The sequence below is a fragment of the Lepidochelys kempii genome, chromosome 2 (assembly GCF_965140265.1).
Source record: "Lepidochelys kempii isolate rLepKem1 chromosome 2, rLepKem1.hap2, whole genome shotgun sequence".
NCBI classification, from domain to species: domain Eukaryota; kingdom Metazoa; phylum Chordata; order Testudines; family Cheloniidae; genus Lepidochelys; species Lepidochelys kempii.
The window spans coordinates 12366072-12386659 of record NC_133257.1 but is presented as its reverse complement, the minus strand read 5'-3'; the positions used below and the strand labels follow the sequence as shown (position 1 = coordinate 12386659).

Here is a 20588-nt window from a genome sequence, read left to right as displayed (position 1 = left end):
AAGCCAGGGAGAAGTGCTAGCTGCTCTTTAAAGCACCCCCCTAGCCCTCTTTCTGCAGTGACACTTAAAAGGGAAACTGCTGCTTAGCTTTAGAAAGCCAAGTGCGGAGCGGGTTTAAGGCCTCACAAGATCATACTGTGCATCTCCACTGTCCCAGATTCCAGACCTAAATTTGCTTCCATTGCTTATAAACCTGGGGTTACTGCATCTTCATTACCAACATTTATTTACATCTGAAATGCTGAATCATAAACTTGAGGCTAGAAAACAATACTTGGAGTGCCAATGAATTCAATCCCACATGCTTTTGGTAACACAGCTGGAATTTCAGAGTATCGGGTCTGCTGCAGTAACTAATAAATCAGCTGTTCACTGTGTCAAAACTAAGCTGCTAAATGTATTGTACTCCACAGTTATGCTTAAAACTATCTGGGCTGGCCATGTAGCTGAGATTCTGACTCTGCAATCTTTGCCTTCACCAACCATGATGATGAGAGATAACGGAAGAGGTAATATGGTAATAAGGCAGTGTTTAACCTTAAATATCCTATCAGTTAGGCAAACAGTGATCCTTGTTAGAAAGGATTAAATAGGCTCTGTTGACTCACTGATACAGGTCACATTTCCCTATTTAAATGTAAGTGAGATTGGGATAGCTCTTTGTGGAGAAGATCTAGGGTGTGGACAGAACAGTCCTGAGGGAGGAACCATAGTAACAGCCACATCTGGGAAGAAAGTCTGAACTGAACTGAAATGTATTGTTGTTTCCTTCATTAATGTAGCCAGGCTCCAAGATGGGGATGAGCTTGGACTGGACAAAGCAAGATTGGAAGAATGAGAATTTCCATTGCTCTACAGATAAACAATGTGTAATGAATACGAAGACACAGACACTGAAAAGGACAGGTGACTGATTCAGAGCAATCTAGATTGCATGGTAACTGAGCGCAAGCAAACAATGCATTTTAATATGGCTGGATGTAAACATAGCCATCTAGGAACAAAGAACATAGGCCATACTTCCAGGAAGAGGGACTCTATCCTGGGAAGTAGTGACTCTGAAAAAGATTTTGGAGTCATGGTGGCTAACCGGCTGAACATGAGGTCCCAGTGTGACACTGTGACCACAAGAGCTAATGCGATCCTGGGATGCACAAATAGGTGAATCTTGAGTAGGAGAAGAGAGGTTATTTTACCTCTGTATTTGGCTCTGGTGCGACCACTGCTGGAATACCGGTTCTGGTGCCCACAATTCAAGAAGGATGTTAATAAATTGGAGAGGATTCAGAGAAGAGCCATGACAATGATTAAAGGATTAGAAAATATGCTGTATAGTGCTACGCTACATAGATCGAGCTCCTTGAGTCTAACAAAGAGAAAGTTAAGAGGTGACTTGATTACAGTCTATAAGTACCTACATGGGGAAAAATATTTAATAATGGGGTCTTCAGTCTAGCAGAGAAAGTATAATATGATCCAATGGCTAGAAGTTGAACCTAGAAAATTAAGACATAAAATAAGGGTAAATTTTTAACAGTGAGCATAATTAACCACTGGAACAATTTACCAAGGCTTGTGGTGGATTCTCCATCACTGACCATTTTTAAAGCAAGATTTTCTAAAAAGATCTGCTCTAGGAATTGTTTTGGGGAAGTTCTCTGACCTGTGACATTCAGGAGGTCAGACTAGATGATCACAATGGTCCCGTCTGGCCTTAGAATCTATGAATCTACATTAAAGCAGTTTAAGATTCCCAGGAAACTAAAATATGATGAAACACCAAAGACTACCACACACTGATTTTTTCTTTTTGTAGTCTGCAAATTAATAGCTTTGCTTTTAGCTTAATATACTCTGACAAGATAGGGAATTTATTATCAGAAAGTTACTGAGGCTTTGCAAAAACAAGGTCTTATTGTTAGATCAAAGCTCTTACAATTAAGCCTTTTTCTTTGTGATCCCAGCAAACACAGCAAAGATAAGTGTGCATACACACAAAGGCTCTGGACTTGGAGAAAAGAATACTGGTTTTAATAGGCTGGTTTTGTTTGAGAATGCATGGCACAGAAGTTGCTTTTATGCTATTTATTTTACCCTGTTTTATGGTTAGTGAATTTATGATATATTAATATTTAAGTTTCTGGATGTTTATCAAGAGGTAGATAAATCCACAATATTGCACTTTCAGATTATCATTATTATGAACTGAAGCAAATGAGACCATATATTGTATTGTCGAAAAATTATTTCCATTCCACTGCATGAAATCAAAACACTCTTTTTTTCATAAACATCCACAAATATCACATTTTAAAGCTTAAATAGTAACCCAGCTGTAGATCAGTTGCCTATCATACTGTTTATGTCTCATAGTAATAATACTTTACACTTCTCTAGCCCCTTTCCTTAGAGGATAACAAAACACTTTATAAACAATAATTAAGCCGAACAACTGGAGCTGGTTGGCAATTTTTTTACAAAATGGTGGCGGGGGGTGAGTTGCTGATAATGCCAATTTATTGAAACTCAAACTGTCTGTGGGAAAGGGTCAGCTCCCAAGAATTCCCCAGCAAACCAAAAAAAAATGTTTTGAAATTGTTGAAATGTCACATTACAATATTTGCTGAAATGAAAAGTAATGGGTTTCAATTTAATCAATTAACCTTTTAAAAGGAAATTTAATGCATAGTAAAAAAAGGTCAAAATCAAAACAAAACATTTCAGTTGACCCAAACCAATAGGTTTATCAGCTCATGAAAATTTGAGATTTCATATTTTCCTCCTGACTCAGGATGAGAAAAAATGTCTCGAAATCTTGAAAATCCTCTCAGGAGAAGAAAGCCATTTCCCCCCACCCCATAGCTATTAGTTTTGCCAACATCTCCCTGTGCCCCATTATGCTCCTCTATACATGGGCAGAACATGTACGAAGGTGGGAGAACTGAGAACATATACTGCACATTATAAAGTCAACGTACACCAATAGTTACGTACCTCGCAGCAGTATCTCAGTCTAGGGAGAAATGACAATAACTCACATCTGTCCATCTAAGGGACTTATATGCCCCCCACGCTGCCTTATCTAAGCGTCTCACAATCTTCCATGAGTTTATCCTCATATCATCCCTGTCAAGTGGGATTGTGCTATTATCCCTATTTTAGGGAGGGGAACTAGGGCACAGAGAGATGAAGTGATTTGCCCAAGGACAGTCAGGAAGTCTGTGGCAGAGCCAAGATTTGAACCCAGACTTCCGGAATCCCAGTCCAGGACTAGAAGAACAAGTCCATCCTTCTGCTCTAAAGCAAGGGCCGCTACTATCAGATGGGTGAACATGGTCATAAGAACTGTACCACAATTGCCATTTCTCTGCTCTTTACCTGATCAGTGGCTGGTGTAACGCTACCAGTGAGGCATGTACTGTAACAGATATCACTGACAGGTGGAAATAGTCAAACATGACAGGAACATGGTGGTGCAAGCCTCTTCTTGGATGGAAGTGAAGACCCAAAGTACGGCTGCTTATCAAAGGGAGTGCTGGAATGTCTCTCAACCTGAAAGGAGAGGGTTACAAGGGTTAGTGAAATCTTAAGTTGTCACAGTCCACAACGGCATTAAAGGCAGCAGACTGGGAGACTGCATGAGCTGAATTTTTATCACTTCATGGTGACAGTGTCAGCTACCGGAGCATTTACTCAGCTGATGCTTATCTCATAATTATACTTGCAAGTAGCGGGGATGTGAATATTATTACTCTACAGTAAAAAAACAGACATGACAGAATGCAAGAGCCCCATCCTGGGTCTGCCAGACAAGCAGCAATCTCCTTCCTGTACACCACTCCTGTACACTCACACTAGGGGAAAGCTTTGAGGTAGTAGGGGAGAAGTGCAGGTAGCAGGTTGACCGGCGAATTCAAATTTCAGCACCCAGAATTTAGCACTAATCTGGATGTGCAGCACCAGACAGTCTGCTTTGCCTCAGGGGAATGGCAATAGTGAAAGAGCAGACCTGTTACTGGAGGGTTTTAAAGACCGCTCAGAGCATCCTTGGATGAACAGAGTTGTTTCATTGAGACTTGTATAACTGTTCCTACCAAAATACCACGATAGAAACTTTTCTTTAAAAAAGGCCTGGTGAACAATTGTTCAGATTACAACAATAGTAAAGTGAAATAAATGCACTAGATTATTTCTGATGAATTGCAATTCATTTCTCCTCCAGGCCCTCCCCGCAGCCCTGATATGTTAAAGCACTGCCCCCCACCCCCAGCTTGCGATAACACAGCTCTTCTTTCATCTACACCTTCACCAGAAGCTAAATGGAAATGGTACACTGAGCTCCGCTGTAAGTGCCTTGTGGGGCAGTGTATAAAGTGACTTGGGGCCCAATTAAGTGTGAAGCCCAACTCCAAGGAGCTCACTGTGGACCTCACCTAACTTCTGCTGAAGTCACTGGAAGACTTTTCAATTACCTCAGTAGGCCCTGAGAGGCTTCTTCAAGCACAACTACAAGCATGGTTTGGCAAGACCGGTGAACTAGGAGTAATGCAAAGCTCCTGTATCCAGGGCTGATCCTCTTCCCATTTAAGTTAATGGCAAAACTCTCATTGATTTTAGTGGGATAGGATCAGGCTCTTAGCCCATACACACAGAGGATGAGATTTTCCAACCGTGCTCAGCCTTGACCTAACTCTGGCCCTGACTCAGAAAAGCACTAGACATCTGCTTAAGTTCATCCTTATCCAGGACAACGCTGAAGCATATCCGGAAAAGCAACGCTTTCCCAAATCGCGGCCCCTGGTCCCACTGAGTGAATGGGAAAACTCCTGTTGACTGCCATGGTAGCAGAGTTAGAGGAGTGCCAAGCACCTCTGAAAATTCCACCCTTAAAATAGAAAACCTCTTACTGCAAGGGGAAGGATAAGAAAAATGCCCTTGGTGGGGGAGAGGTATGGGGGAAGGGAGGAAGAAGAATGGGCAGCCACCTCTGCAAGGGAGACAGAAGCCAAATCAGAGCTCTCCAGTTTCCGAAAGACCCTTTAACTTTCACTGAATTCATGTTACACGAAGACAGAGAGTCCCTACAATATCCATGGAGCTTTAAAACAGCACTCACTGTTGTTCACTATCAGTAAAGTGCAGGTCCAACTTGAGCTGAAAATCTGCTTCGCTTAATGCATCTTCCACCTGCAAAGAACAGAAGGGATGAGTTACCTGTGTAAGCCAGCTCACACAAAACCCAAGCGCAAAGCAATATTTTTGTCTGACAAAGAGAGTGCAAAGAAATGCAGGAGCGGTGTGAGAAAGCTACTGAAGTGCATACATAGAACATCTGGGCAATATAACTGGTCAGCTACAGCAGGATTCAGAGCTACTGTCCGGCTTTAGACATACAAATACACCGTTGCTCTGAAATGAGACTAAGCTTTGATGGCATTAGCAGCAAGCAAACTTTCACTGAATGGAACATGCTTCAGAATGCAGAAGGAACACACATTATAAACTTTGCGTCCGGCTTTCAAACAGCTTCAGAGGTGTTCAGAGCAGGGCTGTTCAGTCATAAGGTTTTGGCTCATCTCTACTCAAAAAAAGTATGTAGAACAGGTATCGGCAACCCTTGGCATGCGGCAAGTCAGGGAAATCCGCTGGAGGGCTGGGACGGTTTGTTTACCTGCAGCATGTACAGGTTCAGCCGATCGCAGCTCCCACTGGCCACAGTTCGCCGTTCCAGGCCAATGGGGGCTGCGGGAAGCAGCCTGAGCAAAGGGATGTGCTGGCTGCCGCTTCCCGCAACCCTCATTGGCCTGGAATGGTGAACTACGGCCAGTGGCAGCTGTAAACAGCCAAACCTGCAGACGCTGCAGGTAAACAAACTGTCCCGGCCTGTCAGCGGATTCCCCTGACGGGCCGCGTGCCAAACGTTGCTGATCCCGGATGTAAAACATACTGGTTCAGACATGTTAATTTCCTATTATTTTACACTCAGAAATTTAAGAAGTTTGGTGAACTATTGTCATTAGTATATAAAATTGATATTATTTGTATTGTAGTAATGCTCAGGAGCCATAGTCATGAACCAGGACCCCATTGTGCTAAGTACTGTACCAAATAGAGAACAAAAAGTCAGTCCCTCACCCAACGAGCTGACAATCTAAATAAACCACAGAAATTAGAGACGGAAAAGTCGTAGTAGCTCATCTAGTCCAAACTCTGCCAGTGAAAGATTGTTCCACTGTGACAGACTGTACCCTCATGTTCATCCTTTTTACAAGACTATGATTTTTTTTGTACAAAATATGCCTTGTGAGTTATAATTTGAAAACTCATAATTCGCTGAACATTACTGTCCTGGTGAAATGTGTATGTCAGCCTTGTATGTAAAGTTATAAAATTCTTTTGTATGATGTCAGTAAGGCATATTTTAAATCTGAGGAAGCAGCCCAGACCAGTTCCTCAGAGACAAAGAGCTAGCCATCACCTCAGCCAGGTGTCAGCATAGTCAAAAAGACTGTCACCAGATTAAGCAGCCATTCTTTGGCAGGAAGAAGGGTGTGAGTGAGAAATTTACATGTTGGCAGACAGACTTGCTGTCACCTGAACCCCAGCTGGAGATGATTCTCGAAGAGAAGAAATGATAAAAGAAGGGAGAACAGAGGACTCAAATCACCTCGCTCCCTTCATTTCTACTCACAGCATCAACAATGTTTGAAAGAGAAAGGAGGGAATTGAACTGCGGGAGGGGTCCTGGTTGAAAAATCCAGCCAGACTGCTGTGAAAAAACGGTGAGAGAAATCCTATTGCTTTAAGTCCACTTAGCTTGTTAAATCAGGTATTAGTTTTTCTTTTCTCTTTTATTTCTTTGTAACCAATTCTGATTTTTGTGCCTCGTTACTTGTAATCCCTTAAAATCTATCTGTCTGTAGTTAATAAACTTGTTTTATTGTTTTAACTAAGCTAGTATATTTGGACTGAACCAATGGAGGGAACCTCCAATGGTTTGGGAACCTCCATTAGCTATAATAGGGTTTGTGCATATCATTTTCTATTAATGAAATGACAGAGTTTATAGGAGCTTGTATTGTCCAAGAAGGAGCTGGGCAGTACAAGATGCACATTTCTGGGGACAAGTCTGGGACTGAGCATTTGCTGGTGTCACTCTGCACTATAATTCAGGAGTAACTAGCTAGAGCACTCATATCATTCAGACTGGAGGGATGCTTCATGCTAAAGGCTGTTTATGAACAGGCCAGGAGTGGTTGTTCTCACAGCAAAGCAGTGTAAAAGGCAGCCCAGGTTGGAAAATTGACAGGACACAGCTGTTCAACAGTCCAAATTGAAGAATGTCACACCCACCCAGAACATTTGTCGTGTTTTAATTCCTCCAAGTTTAGATGTTCCAAGTAATGGAAAGATCAACTTGCTGTTTAGGAGATTATTAGTCTGAATTTTATTGTGAATTTACTGAGAGCAAGGATTAGTTTTTCTTCTGCATTATAGAACCATGAACTCTGGTGGTTCTCAATCAATAACTACTGCAGAGTCCAATTACTGACAAAACAATCATAAATTAAATAGTTAATTCTGAGGTAATATCTTTTATTGGACCACCTTCTACTGGTGGAAGAGACAAGCTTTTGAGCCTACACAGAGCTCTTTAGGTCTGGGAAAGATACTCCGAGCATCACAGCTAAATACAAAGTGGAACACATTGTTTAGCAGAAGGAGTTTACACATGTTGCAAGGCACCACTCAAGACTCTGCAGTCTTAGGACAAAGAAGGGTTAGTGGGTTACAGAATGTAAACTCAAAAGCTTGTCTCTTTCACAAACAGAAATTGGTCCAATAAAAGATATTACCTCACCTACCTTGTGTCTCTAGTATCTTGGGACCAATATGGCTACAACACTGCAAACAGTTAACCGCTTAGTCTTTATAGTTAACATCCCAATGAGATTAGAAGGGAGTTCATACCTCTCAGAGCCTTTGTTACAGGCTCTCTGAAGACTCAGGAAGAACGGACTTTATCGGTTTGCAATTGACTCACATTAGGAAGATTTGAGTTGCAAAACATGAGGGGTAAAAAAATTTAAGGAAAGCTTAGATTGTGCAGAATCTGGATGTACTAAGCAGGCCAAATAAATACACCATTTGGGCCAGATCTGGCCGGCAAACGGAGTGTTTGACACCCTCATCTAATAGAGCTCACCATCAGGAAGTTTTTCCTGATATTTTATTGTTAATAAAAGAATTTGAATTTGTTTTTATGAAAAAGAAAGTAAGATGAGCTGCAAGTTAATTTATATTAACCTTGGAAAGAATGGATCTAGCGGTGCACCATATAGTTTGACACAATTAAAGCCAATCAAAATACATGCTAAAAATGAAAGCAGAATCTAATCCTCTAACAATTGTCTGTTTCACTTTTCTCAACCTGCAATGCAATGTTAGTAGAGTTTAGAACAATGCCTTACATATAGTTTTAGTTAACTGAAATACAAGCAGAAATCAGTTCTTCTATTACTAAAATGCAGCTACTTCTCAGGTACAACACGATGACTGTTTAACAGACCATAGCAATGCAGCATAGAAGCTGAAGAAGGTGTTACTGGTTAGTGTACCCTGTCCTCTACTTGAAAGAAAAAGAACTACTCCTCTGTGTATAATAATAGATTCTCTGCAATGACATTGCTTTACACCAGCATACTGTAGCATGTACTCAGCTCCTTGCAGCAAAAGATCTTGTATCAGTAACCCACTAAAGACATTTCAAAGGCACCAGACCTACACAGTTATGCATGAATCATATGATACCTGGTCTAACATTTGCTTTAACTACATCTTGCAAAGGTGAAACAACATATTTTTATGTACATGCGTGTGTGTGTTGGGGGGGGTGGGAGGTGGGGGAGAAATAATTTAGAATTCAAGGAGTTAGCGTTGTCATAATGATCAAAGTAAAGGTACTTAAACCCTCCCAAAGTAATCTGTTATTTTGCAGTGCAGCATATGATAGCTCTTGGTGGGACCTGAGATGACGAAATTCCAGCCTCTACATATTGAATATTTGTCTTGAAATACCTGCAAGCATGTTTATCAAAACAAGACTTTTTTTTAAAAAAAGCGTATTGTTGTTGCTAAAACTCAAATCACAGTCACTGCTGGATACAAAGGAAATAATTATTATACAGCAAAGTTCTTGGAATTGTAGTCTGCATTTAAACTAGGGATTCAATCCACGGACTGTGCCTGAGACAGATCAAGTCTCATCCACCAAGTGTGGATGAAATTTGGCATCTGATTTTAAGAGATGTTGAGCTGCTACTCCCATTGAAATCAGCAAGAGTTACCAGAAGAATGAGAACTTACAAGATAAGATACTACAAAGTGCTGTCCATTCAGTGGAATATTTTCATTTCAATTTTCCCAATGCAAAAAATTAAAAAAAATTCAGCAAATCAAAATATTCCTACGGGAAATTTCAATTCTGCAGACGCTGCATTTATTCCAATAGAAAAGTCCTGACCAGCTCTACATCAATATAACCCCATTGACTACAACAGGCTTTAGATCAGATTCTTTCTCCAGTGTAAATGAGGTCAGAATCAGGCTCAAGGAGTTCTAGTGTAGCCTTTCCCTACAACAGCCCAACTGTTTCCCACAACTCCCAGCCATGATGGTTGGCACTAAAGATACAGTGGAGGGGCAAATGTGGCACACAGCAGGGAACAGCAAGGATTAAATGGCTTCTCCTCACTATGTGATGTGACGTGCACATGACTAGCTCTGAAACAGGGAGAGCCTACTTGAAATGTCTTTTCCACCCTGATGACTTTAGATACCTCCAAAACACCTAAATACCTTCAAAAATCTGGGCCTTGGGGCCTTTATCCAGGGATAGGCTTTCCTTTCACATCAATAATCTGTTGATCATGCCCTCAAGTTTTAGTGTAACACAGTTGCTTTGGAATTCTATATAAACACTTAGGTGTATATTCTCCTCTGGAAGACATCTTTAAAAGGCAGCTTACAAATAAAAAAAGTAAGCCAATGGAAATTCTATTTCCCTATGGCCAATTTGAGCAATTGGTGCTGCGTGCCTCCAATACGCAGGTTGAGAGAACAGAATCAGCTAAAAATTGACTGTAAGGAATCCCAGATTCATGTCGGGTAGCTCTACTCTACCATCTCACCCCAGAATGCATCATTCAGTCCTATCACCATTTACTGAAGAGCATGGAACCAATTTTTTATTATTAATAACAACATAATGTATTATTATTATTATTATGTAAAAAGAAACTGAAAACCATGAGAAAATAAATTAGGCTCCTTTGTAACCCTGTGGGCTTATTCTACCTCACACCATAATTTCCAATAAAAATCAAAGTATGATGCATTCTGGGATATTAGAATGAGGCAGAGCCAACTGCCACAACACTAGAGAGTTTTAATGAGGCATATTTAAATGATGATTGGTGCACTCATTACCCCTCCAAGCCTCATAATTGGGGGCATCTTCCACCTACTGCTGGACTCCAGAGTTATTTCCAGCTTTCTAAGTGCAAAGGATATTTAAGCTTCTCTTGGGTTATGGAAACAGATCACAAGGAGAGACTCTACCCAAAATCTACCCAATATTACTATTTTTTTGTACTGAGTACACAGTTAGCAGCCTATCCTCTAGATGGAATTACTCAAACACTGTTTGGTCTTGCACACAGCTTGTTTATTGGAATATTTTATAAACCAAGCTCCGACAGCCAAAATGCACAGAGGATAGTGACTCAAGCACCCAAGTCGCCCAGTCTGACTTTCTAACTAATTTTATTGGTCATTGATCAGCTCTGTGCCCCGGTGACTCTTCCACCCTTATTCATGCAGAGTAGGACTTTCCTCCACTGCTTGCAAAGCTAGGCGTTACTTGATTGGAGGAAGGCTGGCAGGATGCGGTTCTATCGTGATAAATAAGCTGTCAAACAAAGGAATGAAAAGTACCAAAGTTTCTGAGTGACAAAGTGATTGTTACTTATTATTTACAGAGTGCCAGCAGTATATCCGGTGACGTGTAAATATATAAGTCGACATGGGGTCTGATTCTTCTTTCATTTACTCCTGAATTGCTCTGGTGTGACTTCAGTGAAGACAACGGAGTTGGTATCTGTGTAAAGCCAGTGTGCGAGTGGCGAATCAGGCCCCTGTCACTTCTTAGGAGCTTATTATCTAAACCACGCTCCACACAACACATCAGGCACAGGGATGAGTTTGAGCTGGTGTGAGGAATCTGGCAGGATCATTTTCATTTTTGGCAGGAAAAACTGTCCCAAATGCTAATGCAGCAGTCAGCATGAAGCCACTCAGCCCAGTGGAAGTCACTGTAACTTGGGGAGAGAGACTGATTAATGACAGATTTTGCATCATGAGGGTAAATTAATTTGCAGCTAAATTTGTTAGAATTGTTTTCTGTTAAATTTCACAATATGTGAAAGGAGGGTATTTTTTCCTTCCTTCACAGTTCATGATTGTCCATTTCTCATATAAGCATACATAAAACTAGAAACAAAATGTTTTAGGAGAGAACACAGGAGATCAATCCCACGGTAAGAATAGAGGAGAGGAAGCAGTTCAAATGAGCTTACATTAGGTTTTTCTAGTAGCTTTAACTGAAACAGACCTTATACCATAATTGTTTTTAAAGCTACTTGTACGTTCAGATAAGCCAATGCCAGAACACTGAATCTGCTCTTCCTTGAATTTCAGGATATTAAGAGAAGCAGGGGAGGGGAAGAGGTTGAACTGCCAGTCCCAAACCTAACCCGGGGAATTTATTCCAGATTGTCTGCAGGACCAGAAGGGTCTTATTTTCTGAATTTCTGTAAGAGCAGCTGATCTCTTGAGACCTTCATCGTTACTGAGAGCAGGTATGAATGACAGCATTGAATGATAGTCCTTGTACAGAGGCAACATAGGGATGGGCATACCAATCAGACTGTATGTGTAAACAACGTGGGAGGAAGGCACAAAGAACATGCATCTCCACGCTGTGAAAGGATAAAGCAGAATTGCGCAGCCGGCTCTCTAGGGAGCACAGGGATTGCTCCTTCCCTAGTGCCCACAGGGCTCACAAACCATCCAAGAGAGAAGGTGGGGCCATGACCCTGCTCCCCCCAACCTCCCAATAGCAGCCAGCTCTGGGTGTACCAAGTGGGGAAAAAGGTTGTACTAGCCAAAAGGACGCTGCAGACGGCACACTCCCCATGTGCCCCAAGAAGCTCCAAGAGAGATGGAGCAGGTCCTCCAGTGCTGGCTGGAGCATAGATGACATGACCAGCCATCGGTTTCAACTCTGTTCTAGAATCCAGTTGAAAGCCTGACATCTGGATACCACCTGCACATTATAACAGAAAAGTATCCATTTTATTCACATCCAATGAAAACTCACCCTCTCGCCATCTAGGAGTAAGTGGACCCTGAAGTTCATCGATTCGTTAATAACAATCTCTTCGTTCCTGTATAAGATCTGAAATATTCTACTGTGCACGCTGTTCTCATGAACGCAGGCTGAAGAGAGGCTAGAGTCACCTGCACAAAACACAGACAGAGCATGGCTTTAGATTTTTGCAAAGAGATCATTTTCTAGCTTACATTTCAGCTTCCAGGATTAATTAGGCCCATTGTATTTAAATTTGTAATTACACACTCGCATTCCTAATAATTAATGTTAATTGAGCATAATGTTGCAGGATAATGGTCCCCTGCTGAGGCATTTAAAGAAAACAAAGCTGCAGCAGGCAGGCTGCTTTTTAAAGGAGGACACTGACATTGTTTCTAATGATGGAGATGCCCTGTAAGGTTCTCCTGAGAGACTTAGGATACTTAAGCAGCTCATCAGAACCCTATCCAAGTGACTTGGAATCTGTAAAATTTGTCTGGGTACCTTCTGAGAAAGCAGATACATCCATGGAATACCATGGCTGGGGCAGAAATGACAGTTCAGCTGTCCCCTTTTTGCTCTAGGCTAAAACATAGAAGTGCAATGACACCACAAGATAAGAACACAATGAAAGGAAAAGATGTCTACACTTTTCCTAACCTCCACAAATTCTGTGGAATCCTTGGAACACTGAGCATATGACAGCTGCCCTCTTGGGTGACGCACTGGAAACCTGCAGAGCTAAAAGCATGAGTTGCTACAGTCTGAGGTAAAGATGCTCTCTAGTTAGGGCTATAACAGACTCACATCCAAGTAACAGACTGACTTAGCAGTCTATAGGGCCAGCATGCCCAGTCGCTGATCGAAGGGTCTCTGGTGTTCAGAGACTTTCAAGGTTGTATCATAATTTTGTATCAATATCCTCTAGTCATTATACTTCTATTGCTTAGGTGCAACCACGTCCCTGCAAAGCTTCCTCCCATCCAGCCCTACCCAAAGCCATTTTGTGACAATGTGAATTTTAAAAACATTCTTGAGCACAGGACTGGCCCTATAGGTTTTGTCACCTAGGGTAGAAAACATTTTCAATGCCCCATCCCTAACCCTGCTCAAAATGCACAAGCAAAAGCAATAATAACATCTGTCAAGAAAAAACAAGTGGACCAAGCCCCCACCAAGGATTTGATACCCCTGAACATTGGTGCCCAGGGTAGCCACCCTGATTGCCCACCCCAAAGGTCACCCCAGCTCACATAAGTTCTGACTGGTGGTTTTCTGGAATATTATATTATTATTATTATTTATTTGTATTAACAGCATGCTTAGAAGGCCCAGTCACAGGCCAGGACCCCATTGTGCTAGGAACTGGTCAAAATTATCCTCATTGCTTCAAAGAATTTACAATCTAATTCAACAACTCTCTTGGCTTTCAAGCGAGTCTACTTAAAAGGTGCAGAAATTTTGCTCCTGTAAAGAGAGGCAGAATTGAAAAACCTAAGTCTCTTATCCCTATTCTGGAAAGCACTCAGGCATGTGCTTTTATGAAAAGGAAAGGAGTTAAGCAAGAGTTTGAAATGCTTTCCTGAACTGGGACCTTTGTGCAGATGTTTTGTACTCATCACAGCTGCCAAATGAACAGAGCAGGCAACACTATGTCATTTGCAAACCCAAGGCTACAACTGCACCCCTGCAAGCCGGGAGGTCTGAGGGAGCACTGGTTTGTGAAACTCTGATCAAAAGGACGTGGCACTGAGTGAATTCTGCTGAATGGAACACTGTTGATTTACTTCTCTCCAGTGGGTGGAAAATGTGTATACAATGTGCAGTCCATATCTCTGGCTACTACTATAGGGGGGCAGCATGGAGTATTTCCTATTCTCTATTTTATTTGCAAAAATTAAAATAAAAAGGGGGGAGTGGTATGGGAACTCCCTAAAAGCCAAGCATGTTGCCAGCCAGATAGGCAATGGAAAACCTGGTACTACAGCATAATAATCTTCATTGACTATTATTTAGCAGCAGTCTGTTTGGCCTGTACCACATACATAAATAAAGACAGCCCCACTGCCAAAATGTTTACTATCTAAAAGGGTTTATGGAGGAATATGAGTTATATACAGATCAGACCAAGTTCATTATTTACCAGGTCCATCTGGCTGAAACTTCAAACTACATACAAGTCAGTTTTCCAAACTCTGATTTTTATCAAACACACTTGGGAATATACAAATTATTTCCTCTACCCAATGTCTTCCCATCAGGTACCCTGGACAGCTGTTGCTCATAAGTGTGGATAATACAAAAAAAAGCATATTTACTTTCTTGCACTACAGCTGTTCCAATAGAATGCTTGAGCCAGATGAACTCTTCAAAGGCATGCAGTCATATTTATTTTAATTTAAACCTCATCATTTTAGAGATACCTGGGAAATTATATTACAGACATAATGTATTCTTATTCCTATCTGACAGACAAAAGGGCTTTGCTGTTATTTGATTTGGATATTGATATACTGGTTCTCTTCGGAGATGGAAAGTTTAATGTAATTTTCATTTCAAACACATTCCTGCCCAGACCACTGCTAGTGGATAATTGGTTTAGAAGTTAGATTTGCATGGCGGCATTAGATCCACCGTTTTTATTGTGAAGGTCGAAGTCAAAGATAGCCAACAATGCCTTAGATTCTATACAATAAGCTGAATGGATCCAATGCCTCAGGACAAAGTTCCATTCAGCTTTGAAATTCAACATGCCCTATGTTCACAGAGATCAGCATTCCTAGAGGGCTGCAGGGTTTCAGAGAGGAGAGTTACAATGAACTAGCAGACTAATCCCACAAAATGCTGAGCACCATCCACTCCCAACCTACTTCAGCGACTGCAGCCTTCGGCTCTGCATCCAACCCCATTCCAAAAAGTCACTATGCCAGAGTGTGATAGGAGTCCCCGTCGAGCAGTGTGTGGTGGCGTGCAGAATGCTCCGCCATGCTGTACGGGATGCTGGCATCCTGTCCCACATAGATACAGCAGAATGGCAGCATCATTGCTGTATCAAAGGCCCTCCACGTTGATGCTATATAACTATAAGAGTTTAGGCAGAAGACATGCATGCTGTTTTAAAGGTGAACTGACAGCCAGTCCGGCCCCTTGGGGTCCTTTATTTCTCCTGCTAGTATAGATGACATGGCTAACAGCTCAAACATTATAAAGAACACAGCTCCTATTCTGTTGAAATGTTGGCAATCCTATCATTAGTGCCGAACATAGAAAATCAAGGGGCCTTAACTAGGGTTGCCAACTTTTCAATCGCACAAAACCAAATACCCCTGCCCTGCCCCATCCCTTCTCTGAGGTCCCACCCCAACTTGCTCCACCCCCTCCCCCTCCCTCTGCCACTTGCTCTCCCCCACCCTCACTCACTTTCACCGGGCTGTGGCAGGGGGTTGGGATGCAGGAGGGGGTAAGGGCTCCAGCTGCAGGCTCTGGGGTAGGGCTAGAAATTAGGGGTTCAGGGGGGACTCCAGCTGGGGCAGAGGGTTGGGGTGTTGTGGGGGTATGGGCTCCAGAAGCGAGTTTGGGTGTGGGACGGGAATCCAGACTGGGGGAGATGGTTGGGGTGCAAGGCAGCCAGGGAGGCTTGCTGCAGTGCCCAGCGAATGGGAGCTGCAGAGCCAGCACTAGGGGCGTAGACAGAGCACTGAGCCTCCCTGGCTACTCATGCGTCTAGGGGCTGCAGGGACCTGGCAGCTGCTTCTGGGAGCCACACGGAGCTAGGGCAGATACTAAGCCTGCCTTAGCCCCGGGCCCCTACTGCACTGCTGAACGGAGCTGCCAGGGTCCCTTTTCAACCAGGCATTCCAGGTGAAAACCGGACACCTGGCAACCCTAGCCTTAAATCCCACTAGGTTTCATTTGCCAATTTATCTGCGCAAATGGGAGGATTTTCATCATCAAATTCATTTTGGTATCAGGGGGGTAGCTGTGTTGGTCTGTATCCATAAAAACAACAAGGAGTCTGATGGCAACTTAAAGGTGAACAGATTTATTTGGGCTTAAGCTTTTGTGGGTAAAAAAAAAACACTTCTTCAGATGCATGGAGTGAAAGTTACAGCTGCAGGCATTATAGACTGACATATGAAGAGAAGGGAGTTACCTCACAAGTGGAGAACCAGTACTGATAATGCCAATTCGATCAGGGTGGATGTAGTCCACTCCCACTAACCTCCTTATCAGTTATTGGGAGTGGACTACGGGAGATTATTGGGAGTGGACTACACCCACCCTGATCGAATTGGCCCTGTCAGTACTGGTTCTCCACTTGTGAGGTAACTCCCTTCTCTTCATATGTCAGCTTTTACCCATGAAAGCTTATGCCCAAATAAATCTTTAAAGTGCCACCGGACTCCATGTAATTCATTCTAGTGTTATAACTGCTCCCAGCTTGGGTGTGAATTTTTGGTACACTTCAGCTTGAATTTCATGCTGTGTGTGTAATGCACACATACATGTGCACATGCACAGACAGACACACATTCCGCTCACTCTCCACAAAGTTAATAAAATACATAAATAAATTAAATGAAAATTAATTAAAAAAAATCTGGACAGAGACCAAGAAATGGATTTTTTGTTCATTTTTTTTTGAAGGAGGGGTTGATTTAATGCAAACCTCCTGGTGTTTAAAATAACCTCATGTACCTTTTGCGGGGTTCAGTCTCATGCAACTTCTGCAATTGGCAACACTGCACCAAGACAATTACTAAAAATGCTGAGACTGATCAGCCTCATGTCCTTACACAAAAGAACTCTTCTGTATTTTAAAATGTCCTGAACCCTTTTTCCCCCCCAAAGAAGGATTTTTTTTTTAATTCCTATGGTTTTGAATACAGTTAGCAGCCATTTAATTACTGCCTGCAAAGAAAAGCCACACATTTCCCATCATGCGAGGGGGCCAAATTAGGAAATAAACTACATAAAGCTTCATCAGATGTTACTCTTTTCTGCCTGGCAAGCTTGGCTCTCTGTCTCTTTCCCCTGTGGGGATAGCTAGTTTGTGTCCTGATCCTGCAAATGCTTCCACACATGTCAAATTTTAAGTATGTGAATCAAAGTCAATGGGATTACTCACATGCTTAAAGTTGGGTCAAGGCCCTGGTCTGTGTAAGTGCTTACATGGTCTCCATTGTCACAGTGTCTCACTTCACAGACACTAATTAATTAATTCTCACCACACTTCTGTGAGGTTGGGAAGGTTTTGTAATGCCAGTCTAGACTGCACATGGAGACACAGAGAGATTGAATGTCTTGTCTAAGATCACACAGGAAGTCTGCTGCAGAGCCAGGAAGTGAATTCTACTCTTCTCCCGTGTCCCAGGCCAGTTCTTGAACTACACAAGATCTCCTTTCCCCTATATAATATAACCAACAACAACGCATCACATATCCCACTGCCCTGTAACTCTAGATGTTTCTAATAAGCAATAATGAGGGCTTGTGTTTTTCAGGATATATTAATTTCACTTTTCAGGGTTCATTTTTAACAATTTTGAGTTCTATGTAGATATCCATAAATTGGGTTTTTTAGGGCTGTTTCAATACATACACAATGTACTGCTTCAAACAGCACTACGTTAAAACACACTAGGGAACCTTTATTGCACACCAGCAAGGCCTACATGGACCAATTAATGTGCAACGTTATTTAGAAATCACACCCCCCCCCGCTGTAATCTGCATTACTGCTCCATGTAGACAAGCCCCTAGATACATGCTAGGGAGCAGTGCCTTCACTTACATAAACAAACAGCTGTGGGAAAGGAGCAAAGTCAACACAAACTGAATAACCAATTCTGGTGTTTATTGGATAAACACCAATTTCTTTGTATGTGTACCAGAGCATTTTATTGGTGTTTATCAGTTCAAACCTAAAATCAGAAAACCTAGATATAAGACATCATCAGAAAAGCCTTGGAACTTGGCCCATGATTAGTCGTATTAACAATGACTAGTTTGCCTAAAGCAATAATTTCCAGTGGGGGGCGGGAGGGAACGTAACCCTTAAATAATAACAGGCATCTTTCCTACAGATTGGAAGCAGCAGCAAAGCTCATCAGTGAAAATGCTGAAATGTGTGCAAAGTATGTTCTCCCCAGAGAAATCTAATTATGATCCCCACCCTGAAGCAAATTATGTTCCACACAACATACCTATTAGTCTCTTTGCACTAGATTGACACAGCCCTTTTAAAACTGCGCAGGGAAGGAGACATCCCTTATTCCTCCCCACACACATTTAGTCCTGCTCAGATTGTGACCTCATGTGAGGACTGACAGGATTTGAACCTGGGCTTTCAGGGCTACTGGGTAAATAGCATCCTCATGCTGTAATTTAGCCCCTCCCTGCAACACACAATCTGCAGAGGTTGCAGGCCACGGGAAGTTCTGCCTCTATTGAGCCGACTGACAGTTGTCTTAGTGACTTCTTATTGGCTCCTTGATCCCATTGAAGCCCATGGGGTATACCAGGAAGTGTCCAGCCAACAATGTAAATCCCTAGTTAGCTGCCATGATTACCATGCTTTTCTGCCTCTGAACTTCTGCGACTGACCTCAGCTCTGACTTGGATCTTGACTGCCAATTGACTCCCAAAACTCAAACACTGACCCTGAAACCGACCTTGAGCTCCATTCCTGACCCCATCTCTGGCTCTAGCCTCAGCTTGACTCCTGACTTGGACTCTGCACTTGACTCCGACAAGCTTGACCCCTGGCTTTGGTTCCTGGCTCCCAAGCTCCTGCCACTAGTCCTGCCTACCTTTGCCCAGGATCCTGACAGTTTGCCTGGACTCCTCATAACCCATGAAGAAGGTTGGCCCTGTGGGGACATGGCAGGAGGAGGCCACTCCCTACCCAGCATGTCCCAAATGGCACTAGATACACCTGAATGAGTTGACAGCCCCCAGAAGGGAACTTCTCATGTTATGAACAGAAGTGGTGCAGCCTACATGGCTACATAATGAATATGCCTTGTTGCAATGGAGACTGCCAAAAATTTAGGGGTTTCCTCCACCAATGTCTTCTGCTCTTCCAGTTCTGACCCTGGTTCTACCCCACAGACCAGGAAAAACTAGGATTTGTAATTAGTCTCTTGATGCCCCCCAATTCTCAGTGGAGCACATCGAAGGCACAGCAAGCCCTTACCACACCTGCAAGTCGAGGTTTGCCTGCACATCCTAGGGAAGCCCCAGCAAATTCCCCTTCAGTGAAGTTCCCCTCAAGTTCTCCAGAGCTGTGGACAATTTTATAGATGCCAATACAGCAAAAGCCTTGGCCTTCCTGGTTCAGCAAAAACCAGGGCATGGCCACACAGAGACTATAGATGGCTCACTCCTGTCCTCAGGCCTGGTAACAATCAAAATAGTACCTCTGGAAGTTGTTATCCAGGACTACTGAGAAATCATATGATCCGCTCATCCCACTTCCCCATAATTCTCAGAGTCTCATGGCTGGTCGCTCACGACCCACATGTCCTCTGGTGGGAGCAGAATGTCAGTTTCCACTCTAAATTCTGTCAGCAAGTTTGTTTGCGCACACCACTGGACAAGTCCTGGCTTCAAGACGCAAGTCCAAGTTGCTGCCAAGGTACACTCCAGTCCAGGCTGTGGCCAAGCTGGGACCACTGTCAGAGCTGGCTCTTGCTTTTCCCGCCAAGTACCATGACTGCAGATATTTTGTGAGGGGAAAAAAAGTGGACATCTTACCACCACACCATGACTATGATTGTCCGACTGAGCTGCAACCTGGGGCCAAGATAACTTCTGGCTGCATCTATGCCACATCAGAGCTGGAGCTGGACACCTGGTGATCCTATCACCAGGTTAACATGGCCAAGGCATGTATCCATCCTTCCACCTCCCCTGCCAGTTAACCTGCACCTACACATGTATTACCGGGCTCTCAACCAGCTAACCATCAGAAATTGTTACCCCCTCCCATTCATGACAGAATTGTTGGACCACATACAATCAGCCCAGGTATTTACCAAGCTTGACCTAAGAAGAGACTACAATCTGGTGCAGATTTATGCAGAGAATGAGTGGAAAACGACCTTTTGAACTGGTATAGCCACTATGAATACTTGGTAATGCTATTTGGTCTTAC

The 20588-nt window shown here is 42.7% G+C and overlaps 1 protein-coding gene across 2 annotated transcripts in view; it reads right to left on the bottom strand.

Moving 5' to 3' along the window:
* The window catches only part of FAM135B (family with sequence similarity 135 member B), a 349946-nt gene that overhangs the window by 136155 nt on the left and 193203 nt on the right, over positions 1-20588 (bottom strand). For both annotated transcript variants that reach the window (XR_012157070.1, XM_073330058.1), the window contains exons 4-6: positions 12440-12579; positions 5117-5187; positions 3379-3552 (exon numbers count right to left, since the gene is read on the bottom strand). Coding sequence is in view for 1 of the 2 variants with exons in the window: in XM_073330058.1 (XP_073186159.1) it covers positions 3379-3552; positions 5117-5187; positions 12440-12579 (385 nt within the window). In the remaining variant the exon portion in view is untranslated. The remainder of the gene's footprint in view (positions 1-3378; positions 3553-5116; positions 5188-12439; positions 12580-20588) is intronic.